The following is a 12,076-nucleotide window of genomic DNA, read 5'->3' as shown; positions in this document are numbered from 1 at the left end:
CTCTCTTTTCCCCGTATTCTGCTGTTGGATGTTGTTGACTTCAGTGGATTTGTTTCTTTTCAAAAATGGAAAAGTAGTTGCTGGGACTTCTAGTTTAGAGATGTATGTTTCTGATGGGAATTATATATTGTCTAAACCTTTGTCGACATTATTTTTGCATTCGCCTTATCAAGCCAGTTTGCAACAAAACTTGTTTTTTCTGAGGAAACCTTTTGCTCATTGTACTTTTGCTTTACTCTGCTTTTGCCTTCTTATTCAAGCCTACTCAAAGAGTGCTTTCTGTTAATGCTTTGCACTTTGCCAGTAGTGAAGTCTTGACGCCATTGGCCAGTGTGATCTGTGTTTACACAGAGAGACCAATGGTATATGCTGGGCCATAAATGTAGACATGACATTTATGAGGTCCTGTTTGTCTGATGAATCTTTGCTGCCCTACGGGCAAAGATGGTGCGGTGATTTGGGTTATTATGAGATGAGATTTGCTTTTATTTATCATTATCGTCATTATTTCATCCTACACACAGTAAAATCTGAATTGTTTATTTAACTGTTAACAGTTCGGATTTTACGGTGTGTCTGCCTGCACCATGTCTGATTCTACTGTTTTGACATTAAGAATAAAGACGCCATCTGCAGACAGTTGTGGGGATCCTCTTGAGGATGGGCAGTTAGAGGGCTTCCTGCCCCTGGGATGTGGCGCTGAGGCGGTGTTCAACTTCAGCTTGGAGAAGGAGATCCTGCCAGACAGCAGCGGAGACGACGATTACGATGAAGAGTACGACTACGACTATTTAGAAACCACGATGAGCCCCAAAAGCATGGCAACGGCTGTCATCAGCACCACCCGCTCCACCCCCACAGTACGACCTACCGCTTCTGTGCAGCGCACCACCCGCCCTACCGCTTCTGTCCAACGCATCACCCGCCCTACCGCCCTGCCTCTACGACCCACTGCTTCTGTCCAACGCACCACCCGCTCCATGACCACCACATCATCAACATCTGGATCAGCCCTGACCCCAGTCACCCCCAATAGATCAGTGCCCAGGCTGCCTCCCCGGTTCACCGCCAGTCCAGAAGACCGGCACTCCAGCTTTCAGCACCTGCTCCGGATGCACCTCAACACCTTCAACCAGCGCCTGAGCATGCTGGAGAGCAACACCCTCGATATGAAAGAGAGCATCCACGCCTTGAAGGAACACCAGGGCCTCCTCAGTGCCAAACTAGATAAGTTGCTCACCTTAACGCCAGCTGCCGAGAAGAAGGAGAAGGTTGTCGAACTGGAGAGTGGTTACACGGATATGGAGTCCCGTCTGAGCAGGCTGGAGGGAAGGCTGGAGATCCTCATTGACGGCTTTACAGCCCTGGCTCAGGAGATGAACAAGATCAAACGCAGCAAACACACCTCCCGCTCGCCCCAAGAGAGGAGAGCTCTGCCCGTGCTCAATGTGGTCCTCGTACCGACCTCGGCACCTACAACGCCACAGCGTACAATCAGAATTATAACAGTGACAAAGCCTCTAACCAACAGAGCCACTGTGCCCAAAAGTTTACCCACACCGCGTCTCCCCGCAAACAAATCTAACAGAACCCTTAAAAGTTTACCCACACCACGTCTCCCCGCAAACAACAGAACCAATGAGAGACCCAAGACGTCATCCGCCACTACGTCACCATCCCATCCAGTCAGAAAGACAGTGAAGGTCAAGTTGGTCACTAGCTCATCCAAGAGACAAGTCCCAACCCGGTCAGCACCTAAGTTACAGACAACCCTGAGTAAACCCAGGATTAGTTCTAGAATTAAACCGCAGGTTACAGTGAAGCCAGAAACAAAGCCACCAGCCAGCAGGAAGCCTGTTGTAACAGCTGAGCGTACCTCAAAGCCACGGCAAGTGAAACCAAAGCAAGCTATTGAAGAGAGGGCAACTTCTAAATATCAACTTGAACCTCCGTCTCATAAACACAAACTGGCACCAAATGCACCTAAACCCCCACCTAAGCGTCAAATCCAGGCTAATAGGACAAACGCTGCTCCAAAAAGACCTTCTTTGAGCTCGGATGCACCAGACACAAAGAAGGTTCAGCGGGGTGTGAACAATGCAACTGCTTCAAGAACCTTGCCTCAACCAAACCAGGGCAGTGCCAAGCAACACATGAGAAAAAGTCAGCGCAATGCCCAGAAATTGGTTGCATCGTCTCCCAAAAAACTGACCTCCCAAAATTCGACGGTCACCGTTACATCGACACCAACCACTGTAACTACAGCTAAAGCTACGGTTGCAACTACTACTACTACGAAGCTGCCCAAGACGACGACGACAAAAGGGAAATCCCAACCTTCCTCCTCTAAGAAAACCCAGCAGAAGAAGAATAAGAAGAAGACTAGGGTTAATACCAATGTGGTGGACCTTCTAAAGCTTCTCAAAGGAGACCATCAGTTAAGAAAGGACAAGGGGAGGCAAGACGGATCTCTACATGTTGTCTTGGGAAGGCTGGCCATTCCTATCAGGATTATCCCTGATGACTAGGGAATGTATTTTTCTTTTTTTGTATTTTATTAGTAGCATTTGTTTGTTTTTGTGTCTTATGTTTTGTCGTTATGTTATGTTTTGTCTTATCTATTCATGGGTTGCATTTGTAGTCCTAAACCGGACATATTGAGGACCAACACAGGTGTTCAATTTTTCTGATTGGCATAGAACTAATGTTCTACGTTAATCAAAACACCTGTGTTGGTCCTCAAAATGGCTGGTGTAGGACTACAAATGCAACCCATGAATAGCCTATGTTCATATTATATCCTCCTATATTAAAATTTGCTTGAGCAAGGGCCGGCCGGCCGGACCTCTGACATCACACTCAAGTCACCATGACTCAGCCATATAACCATGTAAGGAGTTCCCAATGCAGCTACGCCCAAATATGGAGTGTGTTGTCTAACCTCAGTGTGTCACCATGGCATCAAGCGTAAACAAATCAGAAGGCATATACACTATGGGCACAAAAGGGGGTATGCCCATATATGGGCAAACACTGATGACATCATGGATATCCATTTATGGGCATAAAAGGGACAAGGACTGACAGATACAGAGATCTCCATATATGGGTTTATCAGTCAGATTGGCGGTGCTAAACTTCTAGTATATTTATATAATTTCCTGTCCAGATATCTCTGTAACTATGAAGGGAGTAATTTCTTATTCTGTTGTATTATTTGAAAGGAAGTCATTGAACTGATTGATTGAAGAGGTGCACCTGTGGGGTGCTTGTCGGCTCAGCCAGTTGGTGCACAGACCTATGCTGGTGCACAGACCTAGGGTTGATGTGGTCGCCAAAAAAAATCAATCATAATATGGGGTCATGCTAGAAAAAGGTTTGAGAACCCCTATAGTAAAGCATAAGAAATGCTGAAAATAAATCTATAAAAAGGTGCACCTTGCAGGTGTACTCAGGCGATCAGAGCAATTAAACAAAACTTTGCTTAAGACAGCATTGCTGTAGTACCTCTTCATATGTATTTGTATTTGTTTTCTTCTGGAAAGACTACCTCAGATTTGACGTGATTCATACCGTACACTGTTCAGGTATGACACAACACCATCATCTTCAGGGGTTATATCTTTAACCAACAGGCCTGTTTCATAGATGTCTTACAGAGTACAGCGGTTGGTGTCCAGTAAAGACCTTGTACCTCCAAGTTGTCTACTCGTCAGTAAGAGTAATATTGCATTATTCTTTATTATTATTATTTTTCTTTTTGACACCTATATATATTATTGTTGTTGGATTTGTTCTTTTAATTAATTTCCCCAACATTCACAACACATGCCCTGCCTGTTGTGGATGATGTCAGCCTCTGTATGAAAATGTAAAATGGTAAACTTAACACCACTCTGTAGCCGTCTCATCTCAAGGAGAAATTTATGTTTCTGTTCTGTGCGTTCGTATTATTATTATACTTTTTTAATGCTGAGTGTGTATCATGAAATAGATTTTTCTGTCTTTCATTTAGGATGCCTTTGTTGTTTAAATATGTATCTATTTTGATATACAATTGATTGCGGCCTATAACCCTTTTCTCTAAAGCTGTAGAACAATATAATTTCTTTTGGCTAAGAAAAAGGTTAGACATTTCAAAAGATAAGCCCTGGAAAGCTTTTCCCAAAGCAAGTTTGTAGCATTGAAGTCCCCTTGAAGCAGTTTGTTGGCTGTTGACCTGTGGACCTGCAAGAGGACAGGTAAGGTAATACTGAGAACAACTGTTGTTGGGGCAGCCTGCAGGGATCTACCAGCTGATGCTGCCTCTGTGTTTCGTTTCGGTGGGTGGTGCCATTGCTTGCTTGCTTGGTTATGGATGCATAGCTTCACTAGCTCATACTGTATTAGCATAGATAAAATGCCAGCTCTGCTGCGGTTCAGCCCTCTTCCCTGGTTCCTCTTCTCATCTCTGTTTTCTGCTGAATTCAATTCTGTGTTTGTGAAGCATTCATTTTAAGCATTTTGTTCCATTCTGGTGAAGATATTCTGATTGCCTTTGATGTTGCTGTGCAAAGGGCTTCCTCAGTTCCACCAGTAGTTCGCTGGTTTCACACATGTTCAGTGTTTTAGCATTGGTTATGCCAATGCTAGCAATATTTTTGTTCTTTTCTTTTTGGGGAAAATGTACTGGCTGGTATAGCTGATTAGTCTGGATGCGCATTGTCTTAGTAACCATGGCATTGGTTCATTATTGATGGCTACTGAGGAATATGAGGGTTCTCTTAAGGACATGTTTTACCAAGTTGTATCGCTTCTTGCAGACCTCCCAGTTTCCTGCCGCATTGTTCTTTGGTTTAAAAAGGTGTATCCTTCTGTGATGGTAAAATATTTTCTTTAACAAGTAGGCTATTTTTTCATTTCAGATGTGCTGCGGGATATACTGGAAATCCCATTCTTGGACAGAGGTGTGAAGGCAATGAACTCAATGGTACGTAGATTATTCTGAGCCAAATGACTGATGTCATGCCAGGATTTAGTCATGTTTACATTTGAAAAAGTCAAGATTCCTCTGAGTCAGTAATTTGGGCTTGAGATAAGATGCAGAGAACCAGTATGTGAAGTAATAATGTCTGTTCTAATGGCCTGTTGCAGGCTGCTACAACTGTGACCAGAGAGGAAGTGAGGGCTGCAATGGAGATTCATGCCGCTGTAAAGTAAGCAAACGTATAAAATGATGCATATCACAATTATTACATAATCGTCTAATCGTAACTATTTGACATAATCGCAAATATTTGTTCATAATCGTCATAATCGTGAATGTTGAAAAATGTTCATACATTGATAAACATTTTCAGAAATAGTGGAAATAGCAGATCTACAAGCTCACAACGCGTTGCGAGCTTGTAGATCGGCTATTTCCACTACCAATGTAATTTTTTTAAGTAGAAAGTTGCCAAATATGTCAGTCATTTCTTTGTATATTTAGATTATGTGTCATATCTGCCATGTGCAAAGCCTAAAAGCTGAACAGAAATGTAATTATCAACGACAAAAAACAATTAAATCGTTAATCGCAATTATTTGAGTGACAATTAATCGTCATGTAAAATGTCATATCGTGACAGCCCTGTTATTGATGCATTTCTTATCATTTTGATAACAAGTCAACAACCAGTCCACTCTGAATTGTACTCCTTCTAATCACATGCCATTGCTCGTTGCACTGCAGATGAACGTCGAGGGCCCATCTTGCTCCAATTGCAAGCCTGGAATGTTCCACCTGAGCTCTGACAACAAAGATGGCTGCCTATCGTGTTTCTGTATGGGCGTCACTCAGCAGTGCTTCAGTTCCACATACTATAGAGACCTGGTAAGACCTGCAAGTGTTGGGCAGTGGCGGCTCCAGGGGGGGGGGCTAGAGGGGGCTTTAGCCCCCCCCTGGTGAAGGCTTAGCACCCCTTAAGCCCCCCCACCCCACACACCCAATTGTGATGAAAAATATTTATGGAATACATAAATTAAATATATATGAATATGTGAAAGACAATTGATTGACTTCTATGTAAACCATACTATAAAACTGTACTGTTTATGCTAGAAAGCATCTTCAACCTCACAAAAACCCTATTCGATCACCTACAGTACTCAGATTTGGAGCTCGAAACTGCCAATGATCTGGTCTGTTCCATTATCCATACTCTTAGCGAGAGAATCTCGTTTGTCATATTAGTACTATATTCATTATTGTTTTTTGCCAAAATGAATTAGCCCCCACTCTAAAAAAGCCAGCTCCCCCATAACCCCCCAGTTACAATTCTCTGGAGCTGCCGCTGGTGTTGGGCCAGTCATTTCCTAGCAGGACCACACGGTATGGTTAATAAGTAAACAAGGGCTCTCTTAGTCCACTGTAACAACTGACCCAAAGGCATGCTCTTAATTTAGCACTAGGTTAGCTGGCGGTCTGGTTGTGATATTATCCTCAAGTGAGCTAAAACAAAATAAGCAGGGCAGGGAGGTGGTCTAAATTGGGCTCTGGTGCCCAGTTCCTCAAATGATACTCAGTACTCATAGGCCATCTTTGAGTCGTTGGCAGCCAGCGGGACCACGTCCATCAATAGTGCTGGCCAGGGGCGTCACAAGGGGTAGGAAAAGTGGGACTGAGTTACTAGGGCCCAAGGTGTTGGGAGGGGCCTTAATTATTTTATACTTTAGCTATTGAAAAATAGCAGATATACAAGCTCACAGCGAGCTTGTAGATCTGCTATTTTTGAAAAGTCGTGAAAATGTGTGCAAATCTTTGAATATATGTATTTTTTTAAGCGAACATTTGTAACTCAAATTTTGCTTCTGGGGGGTCCCTGGAACTAAATATGTTGAGATGGGGGTCCGTGGCCAAATACATACCATTTTGGGGGGTCCTGCACATGAAAAGGTTTGAGCTCCACTGACATCGAAACATAGGTTTTTAAAAAAAAACCTTAGAAGGATTTGAAATATTCAAAGATTTTCATGATTTTTCAAAAATTGCAGATCTACAAGCTCGCAGCGCGGCACTCGGTGCCGCGCTGTGAGCTTGTATATCTGCTATTTTTCAATAGTTAAAGCACAGGGGCCCCACAGTGAGCCCTTGTACCCAGGGCCCAGAATTTGGTGCGACACCCCTGGTGCTGGCAGCAAGAGACGGGCTGATATCTCTTGTGATGACACACTGGCAATTATTGCTTGTGATTTCACTCGTCGATGCTAAGCAATATCTTGCCATGGTAACTTTCAACTCGTGTCCCAGACTCTCCCTGAGGCTAACGGTTGAGTAGCTCGCGCTGCGCACGGCCGCTACAGTGAGTGAGCTTCCTCCCACAGGAAAAACGAGGCTGCTTTGCATTCATTCTGTTTGGTAATGAATTTTTATTGAAACAATAAATGCCGACATAGGAGTGTCCTGGCACAGTTGATTTTACCCCTGAGGGCAATTAGTACATTTTGTTGAGACCGACGGAGGAAATAGTTTATATAAACACTGCTTAACTGGACAGGCTCTGGAGAAGTTGTTGTGATTTCAATTCATAAAATAAACTATAGTAATTACATATATTCTGTGCTTGTATTATGCATTTATAATAGCACAACATTGCTATAATGAGCACATGATTAAACTAGGTTTATTTAACACATACAGTACACTGTCCTTACAGAAATCATTTTGTAAAAAAAAAAAAGTAAAATACATATATTGAAAATAACCAATCTGCAAGCAAACAACACGTTACATTGTGATGTGTTGTGACCTTGCAGATCTGACATTTTTGTAAATAGTTGAAAATGCCAGAAAATAGGAGCGTCAGAGTTAAAGTGTTTAATATTCTGAATTGAAGTCAAATCTGTTGTGGTGAACAATAAACAAAAATCAACGACATCCTGTGAAGAGCCTGGTAAAATGTCTGATATTCTTTTGAGGTTCGCTTTGTGTTCCCAAAGACTCAAGTCAATTGTTTGTACCGGTATGCCTCCCTCCAGGTGTCCTCTGTCTTCAGTCCTGGGAACTTCCAGGGATATGCTCTGGTGAACCGGCAGCGCACCAACCGTATCTCCACTGGCTTCACTGTGGAGGTTTCCACTGAGGGCACTCAGCTTTCCTATAGCAACTTTGACTACCTGGGACAGGAGCCTCACTACTGGCAGCTACCAGGAGCTTATCAGGGAGACAAGGTCAGTGCCACAGGGACTTAATTACAGTAAGACTAAGAAAGTAGCCAGTTCCACACAACTGCTGCTTTGTCACCTTTTCTGGGGCTAATATTCAGCAAAAACAGCCGATCTGCAAGCTGACAACGCGTCGCTTTGCGACACGTTGTGAGCTTGTACATTCGCTATTTTCGGTTATTATATTTAGTGTAGGGGGGCCTATAATAGACCCTTGTGAATCCGGTCAACTAAGTATAGGGTTTAAAGGGTGCAATGTGAGCTGGACCAGAACTTCTCCACCTGTTCTTACAGCTTCTTGAACTGCCTGTCTTCAATGCAAAACCTTCTTTTCCTTTTCAAACCTGTCCATTTTCCTGCCTACCTCCATGCAAATGTCTGTCTCTATCTGTACGTGTGCGCAATTGCTGTGTTATTTTGTCTTATTTTCAAAAGTCTCACGGTAGTTAACTTAGCTCTCCATGTTTTTGTATTTGCCTGTTCATTCTTTGTAGGATCCTTTCAATGCTCGCGTGAAACGAGCAGAGCAGGTAAAGCCTAGAGAAGCATTCATTTGCACGTTTCATAACGATTGCAGTGATATCGAAAGTGACTTTTAAAATGTGTGTTTACAGTTTACACACACATTTATTTTGCACATGGATTTTCCATTAGAAGCATGGATTTCCTGTAGTTTGCAACTACATGGGCGTTTCTGTCTAATGTGAACTATTACGCTATTGCTGTGGGTTTCAAGAACCAAAAATGCATTCTGCCCCATACTGTATGATATGAACGATTCTTGTTTGGACTGTTTGAACTTTGTGAAGGAGCATTATACTTACTGTATGCTTTCATCTTTGACCAACTGTAATAACAACTTCAACTCCCAAATGCCATCAGCTCAATGGCAAGGAATGTGATCACAAGGGTTGCTTGCTTTATCCACATCACTAGAGTGACTCACACTTGCCGGAAGAGGAGCTAAGGAAGGATGCTTCCATATGGAATCTAATGGCCTCTGAGCGTAAAGGCATCTCCAGATCCAAAAGAGCTAGACAGGTATTTGTTAAACGCACAGCACTGCAGACTGCGGTTGCCACCCACTGACAAGACTATCACATCTAATGAGAATAATTCAACTACTGTTTGGTGTCGGGTAACATCCTCTAACTAACACACTGATAACTTTTACGCACGTGCGTTGCCAAGACATCTCAGGGCAATAACAAGTTTTCAAATGAAAGCAGGAGCATGTTGTGGGAAATTGTGCGCGTGGGTGTTGTGCATGTGTTTCCCAATGCAAGTCAGATGGCACATTTATTTATTTCTTAACCACAAGAGGCACCGTTGTTGTCTAATTATAGACGTGTGCTAATGTTTTGTTTGTGTTTACATATAAGCGACCCCGTTTTGTGAGCACAGAAGGCCGACTGTTGTTTATGTATACTGTACAAGGAGAGGCCTGTAGACTTGGATACGAGCATGACACGGCATGTCCACCTAATTACAGCACGCCCGGTGTACCTTGAGCGTGCAACATTGCATTGTGGGAGATCTCCTTGTGGAGTCTTGCCCCCGACTGTTATTCCCCGCCTCCTTCATCTGGACTGTCCCTGTGGTTACTGTGTGTTCTGAATCTGTGCCCCACGCTCCCCTCCGCCGCCTCCCTAGGACGACGTCAGGCAGCTGGACGATGAGGTCTGGGCCATCCTCTCTAACGCCTCCCGTGGACACGGCGGCTCTCCACCCTTCTTCCCCCACTCCCCTCCTTCCTCCTCCTCTCGGCGCTCCGGTGCCGCCGCCTCCTCCTCCTCCTCTTCTCGGCTCCCAGATTCCAAAATCTCTGCCTCCTCTACCTGGTCTTTACGTAACCTGAGCCCCCCCTCCCCTCCATCTGGTATCCCATCCCCTGTTAGACCAGGCAGAACCCAACCCTCTTCCCCAGGCCATGCTCCCCGCCTCCAGGTATAATATACTCTCGAATATACCCAGACTAAGAGAGGTTCATTCATTGTTTTTTGTTTTGTTTTGTTGCTTAATGTATCTTATCTCTGGTTGACATATTTTTGACCGGTTGTGTTTGTATTCGGGCCTGGCCCGGCTTGGCCCCCGCCGCTGATTCTTGTAGAGTCAACAGAGCAAGAACGTAGTGAGCAAGACCTCGCCTGGTGCCTCAGGGGCCAGCAGCAAGGTACAAGCTGTCTTTCTGACCAACTGACTCATTGAGTGCACATCCCTGCCCTTGGCACACACATAGGAAACTGCCACCCTCTGTGTGATGGAGTAATTGCAGAGTTAATTAACAACGGATTGTACGGGCCGGTTAATGTTTAATATGTATTCATCACAGGCAGCATTGTTTTATAATGGGGTTTATCGAAGTCCTGTTAAAATGCAATCCAACAGTACTTGAGGAAAAAGGTTCACGTTTCGAGCAATTTCACAAGGTGGCATTTTCCTTTTGTAAGCACAGGGTGCCTGCTAATTGCTGTTAAAGGAGAGTACTGCAATCGTCCACTTCGAGAGTAACACTGGTTTTACACTTGTCTGTAATTACACCACTGACTGGTTTGAAAGCACAGCCTCTTACTGAAAGCATGACCCAAAGCTGTCATTTTCACATTATTGACAGTAGAATAGAAAATGCTGTTTTTCTTTTTGTTTCGTTTTTCGGTTGGGCAAAGCACGGTGTGACTTGCACTATATCATTAAGCTGCAGCTCAGGAGACAATGTGCACTTCAGTAGCACTAGTACGAGGAGACGTGTACCGTGCATTAAGTAGAAAGCTGTCTGTCAGCCATAATGTGCTGGATTTTACACAGTAGAATCCTGGGTGTTGATGTAAAACTGAAAGTTTAAAGAAAGGTCTAAGATGAACACTCAGATTCATCTTTTTTTTGCCTCAGTCTACTTTCCGCTATGCTTGCCTGCTTCAGTGCTTGCACTGTCTCCTTGTCTGCTTATCTCTTTGGTACACAGTGAAATCTAGTTTTACTTTAACTCCGAAGAGTGTACGAATGGAACCAATCTGTACACGCTTCTGAGTTAAATGAACGCTGAGTATTTTTACTGTGTGTGTGTCTCTTTCTCTCGCTGTCTCCCTGTGGCTTACTCTGTTCTGCTTCTTCCTCCTGTACTTCAGTATGCTCTGGTCTACAAAGGTTTCAGCTTGCACCCGGACGACCTCCTCTACTGGCGGATCCCAGCACAGTTCACGGGGGATAAGGTAACCATGGCAACCAACGGGGTCCAACTGCGCCCCTCCCTCCCAGTCTAACCTCTGGGTTAACCCGTGGACGTTCAAGACAATACCCATGATACTCTCTGCTCCTCGATATTAATGACCATGCCACACTGTGCCCTCTTAGCCCCTCTACCTGTCCGACATAATCGTGCCCTCCTACTCACCTCCATCTCCTTCACTCCATCCCTATAATTCCCTGACCCCCTCAGTCCCTTCCACACACCCGTCCTGACTGTGCGGTCACCCCCCCCCCCCCAGCCCCCACCCCCACTGAGCCCACAAAGCAGGATTAGCCACAATCCCCTGTGGTGTCTGGACCCGGTGTTTACGGTATTTGTCTGTAATCATACGTGTGCATTGCTCCGGACTGGTATAATCAGTGGGACGGTCAAACATCACTTAGATTTGTCAGGGATTTGGAACTCAATGGAAATTATGTTCAGGGACCTTTCAACTCCCACCACAGTTCAGAAAGACAAAATGTCAGAGGACACGCCATGGTTGGTTTTTACGTAACATGTGCATGTTTAATGTAAGACCAAGTACTGGAGATAGCTCCTTTTGGCCAACATTAGCATTCTTATACTGTAGTAATATACATCTCTTGAAAGATGGTAAATTGATGGGGAATGTTATGGTTAGTGCAACAGATTACAGTACGTACT

General features: G+C 44.2%; 1 protein-coding gene across 4 annotated transcripts in view; it reads left to right on the top strand.

Annotated features, from left to right (window-relative positions):
- The window catches only part of hspg2 (heparan sulfate proteoglycan 2), a 125,951-nt gene that overhangs the window by 67,389 nt on the left and 46,486 nt on the right, over positions 1-12,076 (top strand). For all 4 annotated transcript variants that reach the window (XM_080734076.1, XM_080734074.1, XM_080734075.1 and 1 more), the window contains exons 30-33: positions 4,905-4,969; positions 5,134-5,195; positions 5,714-5,854; positions 7,999-8,190. In XM_080734076.1, the coding sequence (XP_080590202.1) occupies positions 4,905-4,969; positions 5,134-5,195; positions 5,714-5,854; positions 7,999-8,190 (460 nt within the window). The remainder of the gene's footprint in view (positions 1-4,904; positions 4,970-5,133; positions 5,196-5,713; positions 5,855-7,998; positions 8,191-12,076) is intronic.

The sequence above is a fragment of the Nannobrachium achirus genome, assembly GCF_963921795.1.
Source record: "Nannobrachium achirus genome assembly, chromosome: 9".
Lineage (NCBI taxonomy): Eukaryota > Metazoa > Chordata > Actinopteri > Myctophiformes > Myctophidae > Nannobrachium > Nannobrachium achirus.
This window is presented reverse-complemented; position numbering and strand designations above follow the sequence as displayed.